The sequence below is a fragment of the Rana temporaria genome, chromosome 5, assembly GCF_905171775.1.
Source record: "Rana temporaria chromosome 5, aRanTem1.1, whole genome shotgun sequence".
NCBI classification, from domain to species: Eukaryota; Metazoa; Chordata; class Amphibia; order Anura; family Ranidae; genus Rana; species Rana temporaria.
This window is the reverse complement of record NC_053493.1, coordinates 158083837-158109868: the sequence shown is the minus strand read 5'-3', so window position 1 is coordinate 158109868 and position 26032 is coordinate 158083837. Positions and strand designations below refer to the sequence as shown.

At 41.8% G+C, this 26032-nt stretch overlaps 1 protein-coding gene across 1 annotated transcript in view; it reads right to left on the bottom strand.

Moving 5' to 3' along the window:
• TRANK1 (tetratricopeptide repeat and ankyrin repeat containing 1) overlaps positions 1-26032 on the bottom strand; it is a 207117-nt gene that overhangs the window by 92204 nt on the left and 88881 nt on the right. Inside the window, 5 exon segments of the mRNA XM_040354425.1 lie at positions 872-3631; positions 9772-9948; positions 14529-14780; positions 23339-23485; positions 25714-25765. Of these exon segments, the coding sequence (XP_040210359.1) occupies positions 872-3631; positions 9772-9948; positions 14529-14780; positions 23339-23485; positions 25714-25765 (3388 nt within the window).

The window sequence follows — 26032 nt, the reverse complement described above, 5'->3', positions numbered from 1 at the left end:
AGAAGCACTCCCTAGGACACACTTAACCCCTTCAGCACCCCCTACTGGTTAACCCCTTTAACGCCAGTGTAATTTTTACAGTAACCAGTGCATTTTTATAGCACTGATCGCTGTAAAAATTACAATGGTCCCAAAAATGTGTCAAAAGTGTCCGCCATAATGTCGCAGTCACAATAAAATAAAAATAAATCGCTGATCGCCGCCAATACTAGTAAAAAATAAAATAAAATAAAAAATGCCATAAAACTATCTGCTATTTTGTAGACTCCACAACTTTTGCACAAACCAATCAATAAACGCTTATTGCGATTTTTATTTACTAAAAATATGTAGAAGAATCAGCCTAAACTGAGGGAAAAAAAAAGTTTTTATAAATATATATTTTGGGGGGGATATTTATTATAGCAAAAAGTAAAAAATATTTTTTTCCTATTTTTGTTTATAGCGCAAAAAATAAAAACCGCAGAGGTAGATAAATTCCACCAAAAGAAAGCTCTATTTGTGGGAAAAAAAGGACGTCAATTTTGTTTGGGAGCCACGTTGCACGACCGCGCAATTGTCAGTTAAAGCAATGCAGTGCCAAATCGCAAAAAGTGCTCTGGTCTTTGGTCAGCAGAATGGCCCGGGGCTAAGTGGTTAATAGCACCCCCACGCACTGATAACCGGCAGCGCTCTTCCATGCTGGGAATCGTGCATAGCACTATGCAATTTCCCTCTGGCTGAGATTTTGAAAAGGAGCAGGGGCATTTTCCCTGCATTTTCCATAGGTAAAGAAGCCCATTCAGCTGGGAAACTTGCATATTGTGAATCTAAGATATTCAAGCAAACAAAATATTGAAGAAAAAAAAAAAAGATACAGTCACACACTTACCAGAATGAGATCTATAGTTTTGATAGAGATGATACAACTGTTTTGGCCTACGAACAATGCTTTTTTTCTTGTCATCCGAGCACTTCTTATTTGCATAATAAAATAAGGATCTCAGATCACTAAAGCGAAAAGAAACCCCTTTCATTATACTTTGTGCTGTGTCACCAGTAAGGAACATTGAATTGGGATCATTGATGCATCTCATAAGTAGGAAAAGCTCAGCCTGGGTGAAGTCCTGAATCTCATCTCCATAAAGCTCATGGATGGACCATGGGAGCTCTTCGAGCTTTGACAATCTGCAAGACAAATTGTACAAGACATCCTCTTCATCAAAATATCCCCGACTGTTTTTTATGTGCTCATACAAGCAAAAGAGGCGATAAATTTCCCTCCGGTCTCCTTGAAAGTTTGGTGCTCTTTTCTTTCCGAGTTTAATGTACTCCTCTTCTGGAAGTCTACCCTGACGACAGCCTAATGCTTCAAAAGATCCCTTCAAAAAGGACTTAATCTCTTTCCAGACAAGAGCAGCATTGTAACAAGACTTTCCCTTGATCATATTTGGCCACAGTTCTTTAGCAAACAGTTCAAAAGTAACACAAATGCGAGGATCCTTCTCTTTTTGCTCACAATCTCTTTCTTCTTCCTCATCTTCAGGGTCAGGTTCAATTTCATTATCTTCTCTCAACAAATCTAGCATATCGGTGTCATCTATTGTAGACCAACCAACAATACTCTTTTTGAGACTCCCATCTTCATTTCTTGGAAAGAAGGGATCAGGCATAGATGCATCTAATAACAGAATTAGCTGCTGGGAGGTGATGAACAAAGGGAAATGTTCATCCTGGATATCTTGCAATTTGTACACATTAGGCTCAATGGGCTTGAATTTACTGGTTGCCTTTGCAGATTTGCTTAGCTCCAGAAAATTTCTTTGTACTTCATGGCAAAGGACATGGTTTTTTGTAATAAATACTGGGTGAAAATGTTCTAATTTTTGGTCTTCCTCCTCATTTGATGTGAATTCCGTTTCCTGATTCTCTAGATCTTCTGAGGCATTTTCTTCATCAGTACTATCAGAGAGCTCTGCTTCTGGGTCTTCATCCTCCACAATTTCTCCTTCAGTGTTTTCATTATACTGTTTACTTTGCCAAGTCTGTTTCACTAGCCAAGGGCCACCAACTAACTCTGCACGTTCCCAGTAGGAATGAAACTTCTTCCAGAGGCGGTACAGGCAACAGGTTGTTTTTCCTGTGCCACTTCTTCCAATTAATATGATAGCTTCCATTGGTTTTGGGTTAAGATCAATCACAGCATATTCCAGCTCACCAACACGAAATGGATATTCAACTCTGGAGTTCATGTTGGAAAGTATATTGTGGACCATATCCGTGCTAAAGCTATGGAACTTCATAATATTGTATTCCGTCTCAGCTGCACTTGCAGGTGGAAAATAATCAGGAATGTTTTCTGTGTTGCTTTCCACTTCGGTGTCTTCCACAAAGTATCTGGGGATACGCTTTTTTGTATTTGGGAAAATTTGATCTTTAGCTATGCCCTTTAATTTTTTCCTCAGTATACAGGACAGTCCTCTATTATAAGCACTACATATGCCTTCTATAGCATGATTTAGCTTGCAGTGATCAAGAACAATGTCCCAGATCCTTATCATCTCAGTGTAAATTCTACCACTTTTTTGTAACACAAACTCAGTGGCCAGCATTTTCTCTGGTTCCTCACTACAACGAGGGGAAAAATCAACAGCAAGTTCCCACAGAAGCCTAGCACCTTTATCCAACTTTACTTCAAACAACTTGATACTGCTGTTCAATTTCAGCTGTTTATTCAGACTGCGTGTCCATTCCCCATTTCCAAGTTTTTGAATAGAAAGGATTATTTTATTTTTCATGTACAAAGGTACAGCCTTGCTGCCTAATTTTTTCAGGGCTTCTGGAGAACATTCAATCTCCCATGACATGGTGTTGAAGTCTACATTAGAAAGGTCAATATCTTGCAGTTGTTCTCCATTCCATTCTTCTCCATTATTGTCAAGTTCAGGAATTTGTTGAGTTTCTCCATTCATTTCTATGAAAGGGCCATCAAGCAATGACTCGCCTTCTTCACAACTGCTTATACCAGCCACAGGCAGCTCAGTGCTTCTAACCGCTGGAGGATGTTCAGCTGTTTGTTGTTTCAAAGTTCCAAACAAGGATTGTGCTTTGCTCAGATCCAGACATATTATCAGTTTTCTGATCGTTTGTACAAGGTGCTCCTTTGGGGTCAGAGGACTTTTTGTGTTTTCAATAACTTCTGCTAGGAGTTCAACTTGTTCAGATAATGAAGACTGGTTCTTCATTACAGATTGATTACACACAGACTTACAGGGCAAGGGAGTGACAGATGATGGCTTTGCCTGTATTTTAGCTTGTATATTATTTACATTGGCCTTACCAGGCTTTGAAGCAGTACTCGTTTGCTTGAATTTTTTTCTAACTTCATTCCAAGCAATAAAACGTGGATCTGTATTCTTTATCCTGTACTTTGCATCTCTACCCTGTCTATTGTTTATTGTTAGCTTGATGTCAAATTTTGCAAGCAAATCCATTATCTTGCGATATTGTTTGGGATTGTTGTTCTGAAAAACTTTATGCATCACTGTATCCCCATCTTTGTCCTGGATGTTGGGGTCTAAGTGTGGATATTTTGTGGGGTCAGAAGAATACAAGTCCAGGAGGTATACTAGCATCAGAATGCCATCAGAATCTGAAGGAGAAATCAAATATAATTTTATAAAAATTACAGAAATTACACTTGATTAAATATGCACAACATTTACAATTTATAAAACGCAATGAATACAACTAATGACTTAAATTACTTCATTAGAATTAGTAGATCTCACTTTAAGTATAATTCTTTATTCAATTAACAAGGCATATAAACAATACTAAGAAAATAAACATGGATTGGAATAGGGATCAAATCTAACCCACAACCCAGATCAAATAATCAACAGCCCCACGTATTAAATTCCATAAACTAACAAATACAGTTTAAAACAAAACCCTGATGAAAATTCATGACCAAATCAAATCAAGATTATTTCTAGAAAAAAGTATCGCCCCCAATTTTGCTGGCCATACACTATACGGGGAATTGTTCCAGCTAATTGTTACAATCATTTAACTACTTACCTACCAGTCGCTGCAGTTGTACGGCGGCAGGTCAGCTCCCCTGCGCGAGAGCCTGTAGCTCTACGTCGCCTAGTGAATCGGCCACTAGGGGTGCGTGCGCGTTGCTGGAGGCGCGCGCGCCCTCCGACTCGTCCCCGATTCCGGCACGCGTGCCTGGCATGTGCGATGTCAGCCGGGCACCAGCGATCGCTCGTTACAGAGCAAGGACCGGGAGCTGTGTGTGTAAACACACAGCTCCTGGTCCTGTCAGGGGAGAAATGCCTGACTGTCTGTTCATACAATGTATGAACAGCGATCAGTCATTACCCTTAGTGAGTCCACCCCCCCCCTTCAGTTAGAAGACACCCAGGGAACATACTTAACCCCTTCCCCGCCCCCTAGTGTTAACCCCTTCCCTGCCAGTGGCATTTTTATAGTAATCCAATGCATTTTTATAGCACTGATCGCTATAAAAATGCCAATGGTCCCAAAAATGTGTCAAAAGTGTCTGAAGTATCCGCCATAATGTTGCAGTACCAAAAAAAAATATTCATTTTTTTCAAAATTGTCGCTCTATTTTTGTTTATAGCACAAAAACTAAAAACCGCAGAGGTGATCAAATACCACCAAAAGAAAGCTCTATTTGTGAGAAAAAAAAAGGACGCCAATTTTGTTTGGGAGCCACGTCGCACGACCGTGCAATTGTCAGTTAAGGCGACGCAGTGCCGAATCGCAAAAAGTGCTCTGGTCTTTGACCAGCAATATGGTCCAGGGGTTAAAGAGTCCAACATTATCATTCCCCACCTAAGCCACCCCCGCCATCTGCCAATTTGCTGTCTTGTAAAAGAGATTTGTAGATCCGCCTCCCATCAACATATGTATGAAGGGATATGACCCCCCCCCATCATTTAGGCAGAACTAGCAATGAGTAATGAATTATGGCCACTTTATTACTCCAGATGAACTTGGTCAAGATTGTCCGACACTAGTAAAAAAAGACCTGAGGTAGTTTAATAGGTATCGCTTACATTAAATATAAGATCTGGGGGAGCAATGTCATCCTAAATGCAATGCATCTCTCGAACCACGTGAGAGTGAGGGTTTGCCAAAATTGAAGATGTAGTCGCATTTTAGATAATAATGGGCAAAAATCTATCTCATATAATAAGGCAGTGTCCGGGGTCAGTTTAACCCCCAGATGTTTCATAAAAGACTGAACCCATAGATGCTGTGTAGTTTAGTAATACACTCTCTAGGTAGAAGAATACACATCGCTCCACATTTAGCATAATTTATAGAGAAATTAGTAGCATACTTATACTGAGCAAAATTTAGGAGTAGGAGTGGCATTGAAACCTCCGGCTCGGTGAGGAAAAATAAGGTCATCCGCATAAACGGCGATCTTATGCTTTATATTTGAGGCCTGTAGTTCGCGAATCATGGAATCTGATCTAACTTTGCAGATGAAAGATTCTAAAGTTAGGGCGAACATCAATGGAGAGAGGGGACAGCCCTATCTCGTCCCGTTGGTCAGAGGGAAATACTCTGATCGGGCTCCGTTAACCAGCACACCTGCTGTAGGTGTATAGTGCCTGGATCCAGAACTGCATTCGTTCCCCCAAGCCAATGTGTCCAAGGGTGGATCGTAGGAATTGCCAATCCACCCAGTCAAAGGCTTTCTCAGCATCTGTTGATAAAAGCAGAAGAGGTCGGGCCTCTGAGTGGGCGGAGTAAATCAGATCTATCGCTCTTATGGTATTATCGCTAGCCTCTCTCTGAGGGATAAAGCCTGCCTGGTCTGCATGGACAAGATGTTTGGCAGTAGCCTATTCGCTAAGATTTTTGAAAATAAATTTTAGGTCGACATTTAAGAGGGTTATAGTCCGATAATTCCCGCACTGAGTATTATCTTTATCCGGCTTCGTGATCACCATGATGTGAGCCCTCAGAGAGAGTCATCTGTCAACTTACAGTTAGCTTAAGTAGAATTGTAAGTGCGTAAAAAAAAGGGGGGAGAGAACATCTTGAAAAGTTTTATAGTAAGATTCCACCCATCTGGGCCGGGGACCTTTCCTGATTCTAACGCCGTAACCAATTTTTTGTTATAGGAGCTTCCATTTCCTCAATAACACTTATAGCGAAAGAGAAGGCATGCCCGAGGAAGACAAAAAGGTGGATATCCGGTCTGCACAAATAGGGCATTGCGGAGTTTGGGAATGATGAATATTATAAAGTCTCCTTTAGAATTTCTGAAATTCCTGGCCGATAGCAGCTGAATCAGACAGCTTAGTGCCAGATTTGGGTAATATGCAGTTTCTTTTGTGACCCTTTCAATGCCCTAGCTAAGAGAACACCTGGTTTATTTCCATATTTGTATATAGACTGTTTATAGTAACGCAATTTATCCCTCACTTTCGAATTCGTGATTTGATTATACTGCTGGCGCAAGGAGAGTAATTATTTCTGCATCTTAAAAATAATGAAGCGGTTTCAGACCGCCTTTTTTTCTTTATCCTTGCACCATGTTTGAGAAAAATTCCTCTTATAAAGCATTTATGTGCCTCCCACTGTAGTGTCAGAGATGTATTGGGTTGATCATTCAGACTAAAATAATCTTTTAGTCCCTGTAATGCCTCAGTCATGGTGATAGTGTCTTTTAATAATGCATTGTTAAGCCTCCAAGACAAAGTCATGTGAGCCAGTCCATGATAAGAGATCAAAATTTGGTCAATAGTCGTAGCTTGGACTCTGTCCAAATCATTTTATGGAAGGGAAAAAAAATTGATTCTAGGAGTACGTTGAATGAACTGGAGAGAAAAAAATATAGAATCCCTGTCATTGGGGTGTTGTAAGCGCCATACATCTACCAATTGAAGATTTAGTTCTTCCTTCAGTCGCTTTAGGTATGAAAATTATAAATGGGATACACCCCTTGAGACATCTAACAGTGAATCATATGCAAAGTTGAAGTTGCCCCCTAGAATCAATACACCATCGCTGTGCTCCAAACTCAGAGGGACCAATGACCTCAGAAAGAGCAGCCGATTCAAATTTGGAAAGTACACATTGATCAATGTTACCCGGGTTGCTCCGATAGGGCCCTTGACAATCAAGAATCTACCTTGTTCATCAGCAATATATCTACCTTGCGACCATGAAACAGACCTTGCAAGAAGGTTACTGACTCCCTTAGATTTAGAAATCGGTGAAGGACTATGGTATGCCACCGGATATTCTCTATTACTCAATTTCAGAATTCTCATAGCATGAAAGTTTCCTGAAGAAAAACAATCTGACTCCGCATTTTTGTCAAGTCTCTCAATAATCTATACTTTTTTTGGACATTGAGGCCTTTAACGTTAAGGGAAGTTAACCTTACCACGGATGTCAGTTCTGCCCCTAGAGGCTCGGACACCATGATTTCCCTAAGAGGTATGTAGAAGAGGGGGTAGGAGTGACAGAAGGAGTAACTGAAATTAGAAAAGACAAGAGAGGAAAAAAAAGAAGAAAACTCTCCAAAACGGACTGGGAGAAACCTTTTTGGGGGTGTGCCTATACCCAACTGTGCTGCTATAACAAATGAAGATGACCAATACTATCGAGAAGCCAGCAGGCTCAAATAAGATCCAACCAGTTTTTAACTAGTATTGGTTCACACCCAAGAAATTAAAATAAATCTTGAAGCTCATCATGGGTATGAAGTGAGAAAGACTGGTTATCTCACTTAACCTTCAAGTGTATGTTGCCCCTGTAAATTTACTATAATATAAAAGTGGTCGTATGCATCCTCTCATGCGTCATGTTTCTAAATATTTCCAAGAGGATCAGAATGCATGCTCCTGTATGTTTAATCTTACCCATCTGCCACGCTCAACGCATTATCTCTTTTATGCTATAGAAATGTATACAGCAAAGAACATCTCAGGGACTAGATTTCTGGTGGCTTCTATACGGGGTGACTGTGTACTCTATTATAAAGTTTGGCTAATGGGCGTTTACCCAAGATATTATTACATATGGAATGTATCGTAGGTCTCAGCTCTGCCCCTTCAACATTTTCAGGTATGCCCCTGAAATGGATGTTCTTCCTCCGACTATGATTTTCCATATCATCTACCCGAATGAATTGTGGTAAACTTTTGATGCACTACGGATTTAGATAATTCCAATTCATCCAGGTGTCTGTGCCACAGTTTCCAGATCTCCTCTATTCGGTAGTAGTGATAGATCTTCTTTTGTGGGGAGCGAACGTAGTTTTGCCCTCAGTTTGGGATCTTCTGTCCAAGGATAGTAAGGTCTTACTTTACCTGGGTTTAAAGAACCCGATGTTCTTCTATCTAAAAAGAGGCTTGCAAAACCTTGAGGCCGAAACAAGCATCTAAAGATGTAAACACAACGTGTAAAACATGCATTTATTTATTTAAGTGGTAGTAAAACACACTTGGTGAGCATGTAAAATGAATATCCCCTTAACCACTTAAGGACCGCCTCCTGCACATATACGTCGGCAGAATGGCACGGCTGGGCACATGCACGTACAGGTACGTCCTGTGCTAGTACCCAGCCTTGGGTCGCGGCGCTCGCCCACGACCCGGTCCGAAGTTCCGTGACTGCGGACACGATCGCCGCTGGAGTCCCGCGATCGGTCCCCAGAGCTGAAGAACGTGGAGAGCTTCCCCGTTCTTCACTGTTGCCGCGTCATCGATCGTGTGATCCCTTTTATAGGGGGACACAATCTATGACGTCACACCTACAGCCACACCCCCCTACAGTTGTAAACATACTTCAGGTCACACATAACTCCCAAACTGCAATTGTCATTTTCACAGAAAACAATTTATTGCTGTGAAAATGTCAATGGTCCCAAAAATGTGGCAAAATTGTCCGCCATAATGTCGCAGCCACGAAAAAAATCGCTGATCGCCACCATTTGTAGTAAAAAAAAAAAAAAAAAAAAAAAAAATGCAATACAACTATCCCCTATTTTGTAAACAATATAAATTTTGCGCAAACCAACCGATAAACGCTTCTTGCGATTTTTTTCTCCAAAAATAGGTAGAATACGTATCGGCCTAAACTGAGGAAAAAAAAAAGTTTTTTTTATATATTTTTGGGGGATATTTATTATAGCAAAAAGTAAAAAATATTGCATTTTTTTTAAAAAATTGTCACACTATTTTTGTTTATAGCGCAAAAAATAAAAACCATAGAGGTGATCAAATACCACCAAAAGAAATCTCTATTTGTGGGAAAAAAAGGACGCTAATCTTGTTATGGAGCCATGTCGCACGACCGCGCAATTGTCTGTTAAATCGACGCAGTCCCGAATCGCAAAACCGGGTAGGGTACTTTAGCTGCATTTTGGTCCGGGTTTCAAGTGGTTAAGGTGCATCGTTTAGGAGATATTCACACCGGACGAAGCCAGTTACATCGCTGGCGCATGCGCTCTGAAGGTCCGGTATACCTTGCCAGACCTTCAGAGCCAGAAACTGAGTGACATTATTGCAGCTCTGGCCAATCACATAGCCAGAGCGCACAAACCCGAAATAAAGAGGGAAGAGGTCAGCCCTCTCAGGGTGCCGCAATTGCCGTACAGGTGTTTTTTTACTACCGCTTTAAAAAGCATGCACAGCTGACTAGTTAAAATCATCAATAAAATATATTTCCTAATCATCAAGTCTAAAATGCAAAAAGTTATCTGGCAGCAAAATGGTTAAAAGAGATGCATACCTTTGTTACTCAAGGCAATAGAAACTGCAGTGTGCAGAGGGTTGTCTCCTTTAGCTCGGCAAAGACTATCTGGATCTCCACCGTTGCACAACAACAAAGCTGCCATGGCAAAATCATCGCTCTTTAAACAAGTACAAATTGGATGTTCATGCGTGTCGCCAATACCATTCGGAGAAACTGTGGAGGGAGAAAGAATAGAAAAAAGTTATTTCCTGTGTAACACCGTTTTGAGCTTTTATCCAACAGCCCACCCATTTTCTTTAAGTGGTAGTAAAGTCTTCTTTTTGACTTTGCCTATAATAAGGCTTACCTGTAGGTACAGTGAATATCTCTTAAACTTGCACTATTTAGGAGATATTCACAATGCATGCAGCCAGTGACATCATCGGCGCATGCGCTCTGAAGAAACGGCATACCTGTGCCGTCCCTTCAGAGCTCTTTGCCACAGTTGTGACTCCCGTAATAAAACAGCGGGAGCACTTGAACCTGGAAGGAAGACCGGGTGAAGATGGAAGACATGTCAGAGGTGACAGCAGGCCACTGGAGGGCTTCCTTCTAAGGTAATATTTTATAATGTGCTAGTAGGCAATGCATACTAGCACATTATGTCATTGTCTCAAAGTATTTTTTTTTTATTATTATTTTTTATTAAAAAAAATTTAAGGTGCGGCTTACTATCGCTTAAATCAAGCATTACAAAACGCAGTATCTTAGTCTTAGATGATTGGAATGTCCCAAGCTTGAGAGTGGAAGACAGTGGGATATCCCTGCTAGGTTTGAATGGATTGGTCGTATTCTAAAAGGTCGTTTTTAGCGGTAACTTCTGAAAATTCAGAGTCCAACCAAATCTTTATGCAGTCTGAGGAAAGAAGAATTCACTGGTGAGCTCAGCAACTTATAAAAGCCTGGACTTCAATGGAAGACAACAGTAATGTATGATCGCAGGATCCTCTCTATGGTAAAAAAAAGCCCATTGACAACATCCAGACAAGTGAAGGACACTCCAGGAGGTGGGCGTATCATTGTGAAAGTCTACAACCAAGAGAAACTTCACAAGAGCAAATACAGAGGGTTCAGCACAAGGTAAAAAACATTTATAAGCCTGAAGAATAGAAAAGCCAGATTATAGACTTTGCCAAAAAACATTAAAAAGACCAGACCAGTTTTTGAAAAGCATTCTTTCGACGAACGAAACTAAGAATAATCTATAACAAAATGACAGGAAGGAAAAACTGTGGAGAAGGCTTGGAACAGCTCATGATCCAAAGCGCACAACGTCATCTGTAAAACATGGTAGAGGCAGTGTGATGGCATGGGCATGCATGGCTTCTAATGGAACTGGGTCATTGGTGTTTATTAATGATGTGACAGAAGACAAGAAGCAGTTGGATGAATTCTGCAGTTTAGAGATATACTATCCAGATAGCCCAGATACAGCCAAATGCAACAAAATTGATTGGCGGCGCTTCACAGTACAGATGGACAATGATCCAAAACACGCTGCAAAAGCAACTCAGGAGCTTTTGAAAGCAATAAAGTGGAATATGCTGCAATAGCCGAGCCAATCAACTGATCTCAACCCAATTGAGTATGCATTTCACTTGCTGAAGGCAAAACTAAAAAGGCAGAAAGACCCAGAAACAACTGAAGTTAGAGCATGGCAAATATTAGAAAGGAGGAAACACAGTCATTGTCAATATCCATGGGTTCCACACTTAAGGCAGTCATTACTAGCAAAGGATTCTCAACAAAATATAAAAAATTAACATTTTAGTGGGGGGCCTAGGCCGAGGGAAATGACTCCTACTTTGGATTCCTTACCTTGTCTCTTCTCCTTTTTCTCTCCTCCCTTCCTCCCCCCTCCTCTTTCTTATTTTAATTAATTGTACTCCAGTTTATTTCTCTTCTTCCCCTCCTTTTTTCTCTTTTTATGTTCAACGATTCAATTTATGGATACAAATTGAGAGTCCTGCAGCCTCTCTTGACACCGATGTGGGAACAATGTAAAATAATTCTAAGTACCTAACCACCTTTGGTAGTAAGGGCCCTGATCTTGAGCTATGCGAAAGGCGCTACATCGTGCTATGATCGTATATTAATTTGTCCAATTATATTTGAGCCCCTGAAAATGGGGGAACGGTGTATAAAAATGGTTGTCTTTTAAAAAAAGTGTACTTGATATTTATGTTCAACCCCTTGAATTAACCACTTGTTAACTGCCTCACGTAGATAAACATTGGCAGAATGGCACAGGCAGGCAAAGCAATGTACAGGTATCTGCCTAGCGGGCACCCGCCGCAAGCTCTGTGACCATGCCTGCAGGACCTGCGGACTCCATGTCCGCTGGTATCACGGAGCGGCAGAATGGGGAGATGCCTATGTAAATAAGGCATTTCCCTGTTCTGCCTAGTGACAGGACAGTGATCTACTGCTCCCTGTCGTTTCACTTGTAGCCCAGCCCCCTCACAGTTAGAATCACTCCCTAGGACACATTTAACCCCTTCCTTGCCCCCTAGTGGTTAACCTCTACCTTGCCAGTGTCATTTACACAGTAATCAGTGCATTTGTATAGCATTGATCACTGTATAAATGACAATGGTCCCAAAATAGTGTCAAAGGTGTCCGCCGCAATATCGCAGTCACGATAAAAATCGCAGATCGCCATTACTATTAAAAAAATATATATAATAATAAAAATGCCATAAAACTATCCCCTATTATGTAGACGCTATAACTTGTGTGCAAACCAATCAATATATGCTTATTGCAATTTTTTACCAAAGATATGAAGAAGAATACATATCGGCCTAAACTGAGGAAAAAAATTGTTTTTTTATATGTTTTTGGGTGATATTTATTTTTGGGTGATATTTATTGTAGCCAAATTAAAAAAATATTGCATTTTTTTCCAAAATTGTCGCTCTTTTTTTTGTTTATAGAGCAAAAAATAAAAACCGCAGATGTGATCAAATACCACCAAAAGTAAGCTCTACTTGGGACTTCAATTTTGTTTGGGTGCAACGTCTCACGACCACGCAATTGTCAGTTAAAGTGACGCAGTGCCGAATCGCGTAAAATGGCCAGGTCATTGGGCAGCCAATTCTTCCAGGGCTGAAGTGGTTAAAGCTGAAAATCTCCACTTCAAATTAATTAGGATTGTTTGAAAAAATGTGTCCGTGTCCAAATAAAGTTGTGCTTATAAGTTTACATACCCTGGCAGAATTTATGATTTCTTGGCCATTTTTCAGAGAATATGAATGATAAAACAAAAACAATCAACTGTGTTTACTCTTTTTAAATCACAATGACAGCAGCAACTACCCAAACCACCCTGATCAAAAATGTACATACTCTGGTGATTTTGGCCTGATAACATGCAAACAAGTTCACACAAAGGGGTTTGAATGGCTATTAAAAATAACCATCTTCACTTGTGATCTGTTTGCTTGTAATTAGTGTGTGTGTGTGTGTGTGTGTGTGTGTGTGTAAAAAAGGTCAATGAGTTTATGGACTTCAAACAGACCCTTGCATCTTTCATCCAGTGCTGCACTGACGTTTCTGGATTCTGAGTCATGTGGAAGGCTAAGTAATTGTCAAAAAATCTGCGGGAAAAGGTAGTTGAACTGTATAAAACAGGAAAGGGATATAAAAAGATATTCAAAGAATTGAGAATGACAATCAGCTGTGTTCAAACTCTAATCAAGAAGTGAAAAATGAGGGGTTCTGTTGAAACCAAACCACGGTCAGGTAGACCAACTAAAATTTCAGCCACAACTGCCAAGAAAATTGTTTTGGATGCAAAGAAAAACCCACAAATAACTTCAGATGAAATACAGGACTCTGAAAACATGTGGTGTGGCTGTTTTAAGATGCGCAATAAAGAGGCACTTGAAGAAAGATGGGCTGCATTGTCAAGTCGCCAGAAGAAAGCCATTACTACACAAATGTCACAAAGTATCCCACTTACAATACACCAAACAGAGACAAGCCTTAAACCTTCTGGCACAAAACCATTTGGAGTGATAAGACCAAAATGTATCTTTCTGGCCACAACCATAAATGCTACATTTGGAGAGGAGTCAACAAGGCCTATGATGAAAGGTACACCATCCTACTGTAAAAAAAAAAAGTGGATCACTGATGTTTTGGAGATGTGTGAGCTACAAAGACACAGGAAATGTGGTCAAAATTGATGGCAAGATGAATGCAGTATGTTATCATAAATTACTGGAGGAACATTTTCACAAGGCCAAGTTGACCTGTCATTGGCTACAGCAGAATAAAGTGAAGGTTTTGGAGTGGCCATCTCAGTCTCCTGAACTCAATATCATTCTCTGGGGAGATCTCAAATGTGCAGTTCATGCAAGACAGCCCAAGAGTTTACAGGAACTGGAGGCTTTTTGCCAAGAGGAATGGGCAGCTTTACCATCTGACAAAAAAAAAGCCTCATCCACAAATACCACAAAAGACTTCAAGCTGCCATTGATGTTAAAGGGGGCAATACACGGTATTAGGTATTAGGAACGGTATTAGGAACTGGGGTATGTAAACTTTTGATCAGAGAGAGAGAGAGAGAGAGAGAGAGAGAGAGAGAGAGAGAGAGAGAGAGAGAGAGAGAGAGAGAGAGAGAGAGAGAGAGAGAGAATATATATAAAAACACACCATATATACATTCTGACAGCAGATTCAATTTTCAATAAAAAAAAAAAACTGATAAACTAAGATCCAAATTTGAGGGAAAATACCATATAACATACCTCCTCGTTCCAAAAGTAACTTGACTAGAGGCATCCGATACTTCACTGTATGGTCAAGATTAGAGATCACATGGTGCACATCAACTTTAGAAAGATGGCAGGTTTTAATTAACCCTTCCTGAATTGATTCCCCACTAGCATCTCTAGTTAGCAGAAGAAGAACCTCTTTCCACTTGTGTTGCTGTATTAACTGTGTGATGAGAAGCTCAGAAATGGAATCTGGTATGTCACACGTCACGTCAGATACAATATCTAGTGAAAAAAAAAAAGTAGACCATCACCAGTTGATCATTAAAATGCACACATTTAAACCAAGGGGACATATGGCAATAACACTACTATTTAAAAAAAATTATATTATTTCTTACCATTTTTGAACAAAATTGATGCCCCTAGCTCCCTTCATACTATATATATTTTTTACCCAGCCTCAGGTCTGTTTTTATTTATTTTTTAATATTCTTTATTTAAATTTTCAGGAAAAAAAAGGGATGTACAGGTAATCTATTGCAACATTTTCCATTACATATACATATATACAAATAATTTCTCATCAAATCTCACATTTACATAGCCCAGCCCTGCCTATATCTTCCAGTACCGGCAGGCTGGGTTCTATGCCCTCCTTATCTAGACTTCAGATGTCTCTCTTAATCTTGATGATCATATTCTTTAAATGTCGATATGCTACCCACTCATCCCTCTTGTTTTCCCCCTACAGAACCTCCCCTTCCCCAGACCAAGGTCTAGAACAACCTCAACCTAGCAAAACTAATAGAAAAAAAAAAAAAAAGAAAGAAAAAATCCTCCTCCCCTCTTCAAGTCGCCTCCCCATTGAGGGAACAGGACCTCCAAATTATAGTGTAGGCCACGCGGACTTATTCCCAACTTGTGTTTTCCCCAGCAATCTCTTCCCCTCTTCTGAATATACAAATACATTCCTTAATGTTCAAGTTTCATTATATTACTATTTTCTATCTTGGGCCGAGAGCACCAAGTCCTCTATGGCCCCCATATTTCTAACCCTATTTAAGCCATTCTGCAATCAACGGTGGCCTAGGGTTTTTCCTATTTCGAGCAATACCTGAGCCTCAGGCCTGTTTTACATGGAGCAGGGTGCGTAAGCTTTTACAAAGCACTTGAAGAGCTTTCAGCAAGCTTTGTTGACGCTTTTAACGTGCCCTTTAGCTCCAGTTTGTAAATGTTAAAAACAGATCTTAAAAGCAGTAGTAAACCACTGACCTTTTTTTTCTTTTTAACCACTTCCATACTTGCGTATAGTCCTATGACGTCCACAAGAACACTCTCCTATCCTGGGCAGGCATCATATGACGTCCTCTGCTTCTCACCGCTACTGCTGGATCCCCTGGGCCCATAGCGTGGCGATCAGGGATCAGGAATGTCCCTTGGGACACAACCCACCCCCGATCAGGGTAAAGAGCCAATTAAATTGGCTCTTTACCATGTGACCGGCTGTGTCTAATCACAGCCGGGGGGGCCTGTGCGCAGCAATCAGGGATGAGGAATGTCCCACGGACACAGCCCACCCCTGATCAGGGTAAGGGCTCTTTCACACTGAGCGCCCGTACAGGTCCGTCTGTCAAAGTGTGACGGAGGAAAAACCTACTTTTCCTTCCGTCTCAGCGGAGCGATCCCCGCTGAGCAAGCGGAGGTTCACGGGGCGGATGATCCGCCCAGTGTGAAAGAGGCCTAAAGAGCCAATGAAAAATTGGCTTTTTATCACATGACCGGCTGTGTCCAATCACAGCCGGTCACAAATGTCAATAAAAACGTCTGTAGCACCGTTTGTGAGGAGGAGACCTGAAAGAAAAAAAGTGCAGTGATGTGCCCAATCTCCCCCCAAATAAAAAGTACCTGTCACAGCCCATCAGAGTACCTGAGTACCTGTCACCAGTTGTTTTCTTTTTAAAATGTGGTAATTTTGTGGGTAATTTCACTGTCCCAGTGCTCCAGGGCCTTCAAAATGTATGCTCCTAGAATGCCTGATGGTGTTCCCTGCATGTTGGACCTCTATGTGGCCAGGCTGTGTAAAAGTCTCACACATTTGGCATCGCCCAAACTCGGGACGAGTAGCAGAATATATTTTGGGGTGTAATTTTTGCTATGGACATGCTGTGTGTTAGAAAAATCTTATAAATTGACCACTTTGTGTAAAAAAAAAAAAAAAAAAACAAGTTTTAAATTTTATTTTTTTCATGTTTTCCAAAGACTTATGGAAAAAAGTAACCATTCAAAAGACTCATTATGCCTCATAGAATATATGTTGGGGTGTTTTCTTTCAAAAAAGGGATCATTTTGTGGGCAATTCCATTGTCCTGGTGCTCCAGGGCCTTCAAAAATTTGCTAGGTCGTTAGGAAATTAGATGTGTAATCTATGCTCCTAGAACGTCTGATGGTGCTCCCTGCATGTTAAAACTCTCCATTTGGCAAGGCAGTGAAAAAGTCTCACATGTGGTATCGCCATACTCGGGAGGAGTAGCAGAATGTATTTTGGGGTGTAATTGGAAGAATGCCGAGCTATCGCTTTGGTCTCAGCTGCCCCGCTGCCATGCTCGGGTAGGGAATCAGCAAGTGAAGCATTGTGGCTTCACTGCCCGATTCCCTACTGCGCATGCGCGAGCCGTGCGGCGCTATGTGAATGGGCGGATGTCTCCTGGGACACACAAGGTTCCAGAAGACACCGCTCTCCATTTCCCAGGAGGCAGCGCGAGGAGGAGAAGAAAGAAGACCACCGCGGACAAGGAAGTGGCAGATTAGGAGATCTGCCTAGTAACAGCCACTTCTGGTAAGTATAATTTTTTTTTTTTTTTTTTATCTAATTTTTTGTAGCCTTTTTGGCAATTTTTTTTAGGGTGGACCTCTGCTTTAAGAGGGTTGTAAAGGTTTGTTTTTTATTTTCTAAATAGGCTCCTTTAAGCTAGTGCATTGTTGATTCACTTACCATTTCCCTTCTAAATGTTTTTTTTCCTTTGTCTGAATTTCTCACTTCCTGTTTCTCCTCAGTAAGCTTGCCCCCCATCATCCATGGGGGTTAGTCAGCCAGAACAGATTACTGAGGAGGAACAGAAGTGAGAAATTCAGACAAAGAAAAAAAACATTTAGAAGGGAAATTGAAGGAAAAAGTTAGTGAACCAACAATGCACTAGCTTAAAGGAACCCATTTAGAAAAAATAAAAACCTTTACAACCCCTTTAAGGGACATTCTACATTTGGACTATGGACAGGCATTTGTGATGCATGGACTTTTATCTGGATCAATGAGCAGTAACTCTCATCCTCTATTATTTTTACTTTGATCATTTGTGTGTATTTTCTCAACAGGATTATTGGATTCGCTCTTTACATTTTGTTCCTTGTTTACAGTACCTTAAAAAAGTATTCATACCCCTTGAAATTTTCCAAATTTTGAAATGTTACAAACGTAAATGGATTTTATTGGGATTTTATGTGACAGACCAACAAAGTGGCACATAATTGTGAAGTGGAAGGAAAATGATTTTCAAATCTTTTTACAAATAAATATCTCTGACAAAATGTGGCATGCAACCCCCTTTACTCGGACACCCCTAACTAAAATCTAGTGGAACCAATTTCCTTAACCACTTGACCACTGGGCACGAAAACCCCCTTAATCACCAGACCAATTTTCAGCTTTCGGTGCTCTCACAATTTGAATGACAATTACTCAGTCATGCAACATTGTACCCATCTGAAATTTTTGTCCTTTTTTTCACACAAATAGAGCTTTCTTTTGGTGGTATTTGATCACCTCTGCGGTTTTTATTTTTTGCGCTATAAAAGAAAAAAGACTGAAAATTCTGTAAAAAAAAAAAAAAAAATCTAGTTTCTGTCATATTAGCAGGTTATTTCTCACACACAGCATATGCATACTACAAATTACACCCCAAAACACATTCTGCTATTCCTCCCGAGTATAGCGATACCACATGTGTGCGACTTTTACACAGCGTGGCCACATACAGAGGCCCAACATGCAGGGAGCACCATCAGGCGTTCTGGAGCACCCAGGCCAATTTTGACATTTCTCTCCTACATGTAAAAATCATCATTTATTTGCTAAAAAATTACATAGAAACCCAAAACATTATATATGCTTTTTTTCAAAGACCCTAGAGAATACAATGGCGGTTGTTGCAACTTTTTATCTTGCACGGTATTTTCGCAGCAATTTTTTGAACGCGTGTTTTTAAAAAAAAAACAGTTTTGTGCTTAAAAAAACACAAAACAGTAAAGTTAGCCCAATGTTTTTGCATAATATGAAAGATGAAGTTACGCCGAGTAAATAGATACCCAACATGTCACCCTTCAAAATTGCACACGCTCGTGAAATTGCGCCAAACGTTGCTACTTAAAAATCCCCATAGGCGACGTATTGCAAGGTATTGGAGTATTGAGGGTATTGCAGAGTATTGGGGGGGGTATTGCAGAGTATTGGGGGGGGTATTGCAGAGTATGGGGGAGTATTGCAGAGTATGGGGGGGTATTGCAGAGTATGGGGGGGGGGGGGTATTGCAGAGTATGGGGGGGTATTGCAGAGTATGGGGGGGTATTGCAGAGTATGGGGGGGTGGGTATTGCAGAGTATGGGGTGGGGTATTGCAGAGTATGGGGTGGGGTATTGCAGAGTATTGCACTCATACTTTAGCGCTTATTATTTTTATATTGCAGAGTACTGCGCAGGGATGGCTGGATCTGTGACTGCAATTGTCACAGATCCAGCCCACAGTGCGGCAGCTGCTGCTGCCGCCCGCTCCCCCCCCCCCTCTCCTCTCACACTGTACCGAACGGTACAGAGAGGAGAGGGAGGAACCGGCATTACATGACGCCGGTTTGTTTACAAGTGATCGCGCCGTCATTGGACGGCGCGATCACGTGGTAAGGAGCCGCTTCCATTGGCTCCTTACCGCGATCCGTGTTGCTGCGGGTCCCGTGGACCCGCCAAGCGCCGGTGATCGCGTGTGCGCGCCCGCTCGGGCGCGCAATTCTGACTCTCTGGGAGGACGTATATTGACGCCCTCCTAGAGTTAGGGAACCGCCTTGTAGCCGTATTTCGGCTATAGGGCGGTTACCAAGTGGTTAAGAAGTCACCAAATTAGTAAATAGAGTCCAGTTGTATGTGATTTAATCTTAGTATAAATGCAGCTGTTCCGTGAAGCCCTCAGAGGTTTGTTAGAGAACCTTAGTGAACAAACAGCATTATGAAGGCCAAGGAACACACTATACAGGTCAGGGATAAAGTTGTGGAGAAGTTTAAAGCAGGGTTAGGTTAAAAGAAAATCCCAAGCTTTGATCATCACAGAGCGCTGTTCAATCCATCATCCGAAAATGGAAAGAGTATGACACAACTGCAAACCTACCAAGACATGGTTGTCCACCTAAACCGACAGGCCAGGCAAGGAGAGCATAAATCAGAGAAGCAGCCAGGTGGCCCATGGTAACTCTGGAGAAGCTGCACAGATCCACAGCTCAGGAGGGAAAATCTGTCCACAGGACAACTATTAGTCCTGCACTCCACAAATCTGGCCTTTATGGAGGCGTGACAAGAAGAAAGCTATTGTTGAAAGAAAGCCATAAGTCCTATTTGTAGACTGCGAGAAGCCATGTGGGGGGGACGGGGACACAGAAAACATGTTGAATGTGGTGCTCTGGGGTCAGATGAGATTAAAATTTAACTTTTTGGCCTAAAAGCAAAATGCTATGTGTGGCGGAAAACAAACACTGCACATATCCTTGAACACACCATCTCTAATGTGAAACATGGTGGTGGCAGCATCATGTTGCCGGGATTCTTTTCTTCAGCACAAGGAAGCTGGTCAGAGTTGATGAGAAGATGGATAGAGCCAAATACAGGGCAATCTTAGAAGAAAACCTGTTAGCGCCTGTAAAAGACTTGAGACTGGGGAAGAGGCTCACCTTCCAGCAGGACAATGAGCCTAAACATACAGCCAGAGATACAATGGAATGGTTTTGATGAAAGCATATTCATGTGTTAGAATGGCCCAGTCAAAGTCCAGACCCAAATACAATTGAGAATATGTGGCAAGACTTCAAAATTGCTGTTCACAGATGCTCTCCATCCAATCTGACAGAGCTTGAGCTATTTTGCAAAGAAGAATGGCCAAAAATTTCACTCTAGATGTGCAAATCTGGTAGACACATAACAAAAAAGACTTGCTGCTGTAATTGCAGAGAAAGGTGGTTCTACAAAAGTATTAACTCAGGGGGGCTGAATACAAATGCAAGCCACACTTTTCAGATATTTATTTGTAAAAATAAATAAAAACCATTTATAATTTCCCTTCCACTCCACAATGAGTGGTTTATTTATTGAGACGTCACAAAGCCAAACAACCATACAGTACAGATATAGTTCATGAAGCTCTGCTTCTTAAATTGCATTGCAGCTTCTGGTTGATGTAAGCCATACATGAGGTATCGTTCGATTGAAGCCTCATTAGTTGCCCCCGAAGAATGGTCCATTGCAGCACAAATAGGTGAATGGCCTTCCATTTGATAAGGTTGATGTGAAGTCTAGACTCCCTTAGCGACCTTGACCTTTGGAGTGTCTGTGTCCCTAGGACACCTCCTCAGCCAAACAGGCCAGCATCTGTTGAGAACCATCCAGGTCAACAGGAGAATAAAGGAGGTTAGCCACTAGGTCAGAAATATGCTGGTCTTGGGACAGAGGTCAAAAGCACATTGAGTTGCAGAGGTCTGGAATGAAACCGGGCAATCATTACCACCAGCATGGGACCCAGAACCCTAGGGGTGCAACGGATCAAAAAACTCACGGATCGGATCGATCCTCGGACCAGACTCACGGATCAAATCATTTATCGGTTTAGCAACAAAAAAAAAAAAAAAAGACAAATCTTGTTACACCCACCGGAGTTTGATTTCACAGTTATCTTCAACACAAAACTGAGCTTATATGCTTAAATACAGTATATGTAAATCTGACTGACTGTTTACATGTTACATTTTAAAAGCAGCAGCAAACCTGCTGACCATACATGCTTGCTAATGTGACAGAACACCTCTGGTTTTCACATTTAACTAAATGTGAAATCTAAAACTCCGTTGGGTGTAACAAGATGTCCGCTTGCCCCCTTCTCACTATCATTACTGTGCAGGAGCAAGATGGCGGCGACGAAACGTCACTTCCTGACAAGACAGCCGCCGCTGGGTGTACCAAGATGGCCACCGCTCGGAGCTAGGCCGAAGCCGTGGTCTTTTCTATGGCCGAGGCTGCGGATCTCGTGGTGTGCCGATCCGAACAGGGTGACACCCGTTCGGATCACGGATCGGTGATGATCCGTTGCACCACTACAGAACCCTCATGCAAAATCAGTCCGCAGGGAGCTTTTTTGACTGTAGGGTCAAGAAATGAGCTCAGCCGATCAACACTAGTTCCTGGGTAAGGAACACTTGTCTTGGATTTGGCCCAAGACAAGTAGTGGGTTGGATCAATCACCCATTCCCGTAGGTTTAGAATCCACCGGAAGCACTAAATGGTCTGCATCGTCCAGCACACATTGGCAAGCAGGGCCCAGGAGGAACGCTTCTCAATGTGGATTCCCTGAGAGTGCAGCAATGCAAGAATCAGGGGCAAGCACCTTGATGAACTTCCAGGGGGCTGTGAATAGGCCAAAAAAGAAGCGGAACAAACTGGGGGCTGTTTTGACCACAAATTGCAGGAACTACTGATGCAGAGGCAAAATGGGGTAGAAACTCTTCTTGTTGCAGCAATGCAAAGACAGACCGGGTGTTTTGATTTTAAACTTTTGGACCCACAAGAAGTTGAGAACCTTTTGTCTATTACGGGATGAGCGCCACCACTCGGCTTTGGAAAGAAATAGATTTGATACATTTCCCTAAAAATGTTACTCTGAGACAAGTGGTACAATCACTCTCAAAGAGTGAAGTGCTTGCAAGACAGTCTAAAGGGGCCGCAATCTCGACGTAGAGGTGTGGAGATTTGAGGGCATGAAGCAGGGAGGCAGTAGAATAAACCACTAGGAGGGAACTTTCTACTTCCTCCACTTTGGCAGTGCATACTAGTAACTCATCCACAGAGGGTCTTCAGGGAATGGAACTACCAGGATAGCAGAGCACTCTGCAGCCAACTGTACCGTGTTGCATCGCTAAATTGAGGGTGAACGCCACACACAGAGTCCTGTGTCAAAAGGCAAAACTACAGGCCTGCCCCCATCTTCCATGTAGTCGCAGTACAGCCTCCTGATGCGCTGCTGACGAGTGAGCAGTTCTGCAGCTGTAATCAGATTGCTTCAATGGAGTCAATGCAACCAAGTGGAGAAAGGTCTTATGTGAAGATCCAAGCAACTTTTTCAATCGTCCAGGGAATTTGAAAAACCTAGGTCAGAACCTGCTCTCAGCAGCGAAATCATCCATCACCAATGTCAACGTCCATTCACAGGAGCACAGTGCGGGAGCGAGCCTGCTCGAGTGCCCCCATTGCAAGAGGCTTGCTTTTGGGAGCACTTGGTAGGGGGGAGGAACAGCCAGGATGGCCAGCGGTGCACCCAAAAAGAAGAGGACCAGGGCTGCTCTGCAAAACCATTGCACAGAGCAGATAAGTATAGCAAGTTTTTTTGACAACCATAAGCATCACTTCAAGAAAAATTACTATTTTGGTTTTTAAAATAACTACCAATCATAAGCAGTAACAAATGGTATAGCAGAGATTAGGCAAACTGTAAGGTAACTAAAACAAGTTGATCGTGCTAACAGGATCTTATAACACGTTACCTTTCACTGAAGATAATGCAGTCAGAAAACTCTTGACAGTTGGCTGTTTAAGAAATTTATTTGAAGGACTGGTTTGCTTGCAGAGCTCTACAAATCCCTCTAAAGCCAAGGCAAACGAGGATCTCTCATCAGACATACTAGATGCCACTATAGACAAAGTCAGGAAAAAAAAAGTATATAAATATATATATATAAAGGTTATAACGGCATGCAACAAAAGCAAACAGCTGTTTTTTTTACAAACCCCAAGTATTTATTAGGCTCCCATAGTTACACACAGGTTACTGATGTTTATACTCTGGATCTTGTTGACAGATTGCTCCTGAACAAAATGTTCCAGAAAGACCTTGTGTAAACACAGGTATAGGTGCGTAAGCGTATAGATGAGTAACATTCTTCTTCATTGCCAGTGTTGTAATTTCCAAGTATCCAATTTATACTTGCATAAGCATGCGTTTAGAAGTGTAAACACATGTATGGGCGCAAATTACTGCACTCAAATAGAACATTTTCTATTTTTGTTTTACAGCTCTGTACTCATTGTTGATCTGTACTCAACCGCGGGCATTGTTCAATAGACAACAATGCATCTAAAAATCAAATCAGTAATTATTGTGTTTTTTTTTACTCCTGTGTGCCTTAACTGCTTGCCGACCTGCCGCCGTCGTTTTACGGCGGCAGGTCGGCTCCCCTGCACGAGAGCCCGTAGCTCTAAGTCGGCTCTCTCGCAGGCCACTAGGGCACCCGCGATTGCTCGTTACAGAGCGGGGACCGGGAGCTGTGTGTGTAAATACACAGCTCCCGGTCCTGTCAGGGGGGGAAATGCTAATCCTCTGTTCATACAATGTATGAACAGAGGATCAGTGATTTCCCCTTCACTGCCAGTGGCATTTTTATAGTAATCCAATGCATTTTTATAGCACTGATCGCTATAAAAATGGCAATGGTCCCAAAAATGTGTCAAAAGTGTCCGCCATAATGTCGCAGTACCGGAAAAAAAACGCTGATCGCTGCCATTACTAGTAAAAAAAAAATATTAATATAAATGCCATAAAAATACCCCCTATTTTGTAAACGCTATAACTTTTGCGCAAACCAATCAATAAACGCTTATTGCGATTTTTTTTACGAAAAATATGTAGAAAAATACGTATCGGCCTAAACTGAGGAAAATTTTTTTTTTTTTATATATTTTTGGGGGATATTTATTACAGCAAAAAGTAAAAAATATTCATTTTTTTTAAAATTGTCTATTTTTGTTTATAGCGCAAAAACGAAAAACCGCAGAGGTGATCAAATACCACCACAATAAAGCTCTATTTGTGGGAAAAAAAGGATGCCAATTTTGTTTGGGAGCCACGTCGCAATTGTCAGTTAAAGCGACGCAGTGTCGAATCGCAAAAAGTGCTCTGGTCTTTGGGCAGCAATATGGTCCGGGGGTTAAGTGGTTAATGTGGAACGCCAGAAACATTTTTTTTTTAGGTAAAGTGAAACAAATAAGGTCTGTCAGGCTTTTCTAAAAACTGCCTCGTGTGTCCACATATGAAATATGCTTTTTCTTCTGACCATTGTGATCAGAACAGAAACTGGGAAATCTAAATGTTTTTCATTGCCACTGTCCCAAACACAGCAGTCAAATGTTTATATATTCCTCAACTTTGAAAAGATTTCCTCATAACTGCTATATTTTTGCGCCAAAAAATTCGAAGAAATCTACCCAATACAGATATCAATAGAAACCTGATAGAAGTTCAAACAATTCCCTAGTTTATCACACAGGCTTTTATGACTTCCCGCCCTTAACCAACTTAACCAACTAACAAACTTATTCCCCTGTTACACAGGAATGAAGACATCGATACAGGGCCGATCCTAGGGTCACAGACGCCTGGGTGCAGAAATATTTCTGGCGCCCCCACATGAGCGTGGTCATCTTACCAACTCCTCCCCTTTAAACATGTTTCTATGACAACGACTCAAACACAGAGATGCTCCCCTAAGAAGAATTTGTTACCCTGGGATCCTCCCATGATCTTTTAACAATAACGAAAATACAGGAAGAGCATACACTAATGAGACCTGGAGGGGAACCTCTCTAATGCACACAAAGAGGGCTTCTCTTAGAGAGTCTGTCAGAAAGTGCCCCCAGACATACTACAGGAGAAGGTTAGAGACTGCAGACATTATACAAGAGAAACGGTCAGAGACTGCAGACATGGCACAGGAGCTGGTCAGAGACTGCAGACATGGCACAGGAGATGGTCAGAGACTGCAGATATAATACAGGAGATGGTCAGAGAGTGCAGACATATTACAGGAGATGGTCAGAGACTGCAGACATACTACAGTAGAGAATGGCAGATCGCCCCTCTCACCTGACCCAGCGATACAGCAACAACGGTTCCTCTGATCAGGAGTCGGCTCACTCTGAATTGACAATGGATACTACGCTGAGTAGAGTCCAGGTCTTTATTTTGGCAATGACTCCATTCCCTTCCCCGCCAGGGATGGCGCCAGGCTGTGTTGCTTTCCCTCTGGTGGCGCAGGGCAGCGGGGTTCTCGCTCTGATTGTGTTCTCTCAGCACTGTCCTCTCCCTCTGGAGTCCTGGGTGCACTTCCCTGAAAGCTTTCCCGGGCTCCTGGCTCTCTCTCCCATTCAGCTGTGCATGCTGTGTGGGCTGCCCGTTTCCGTGT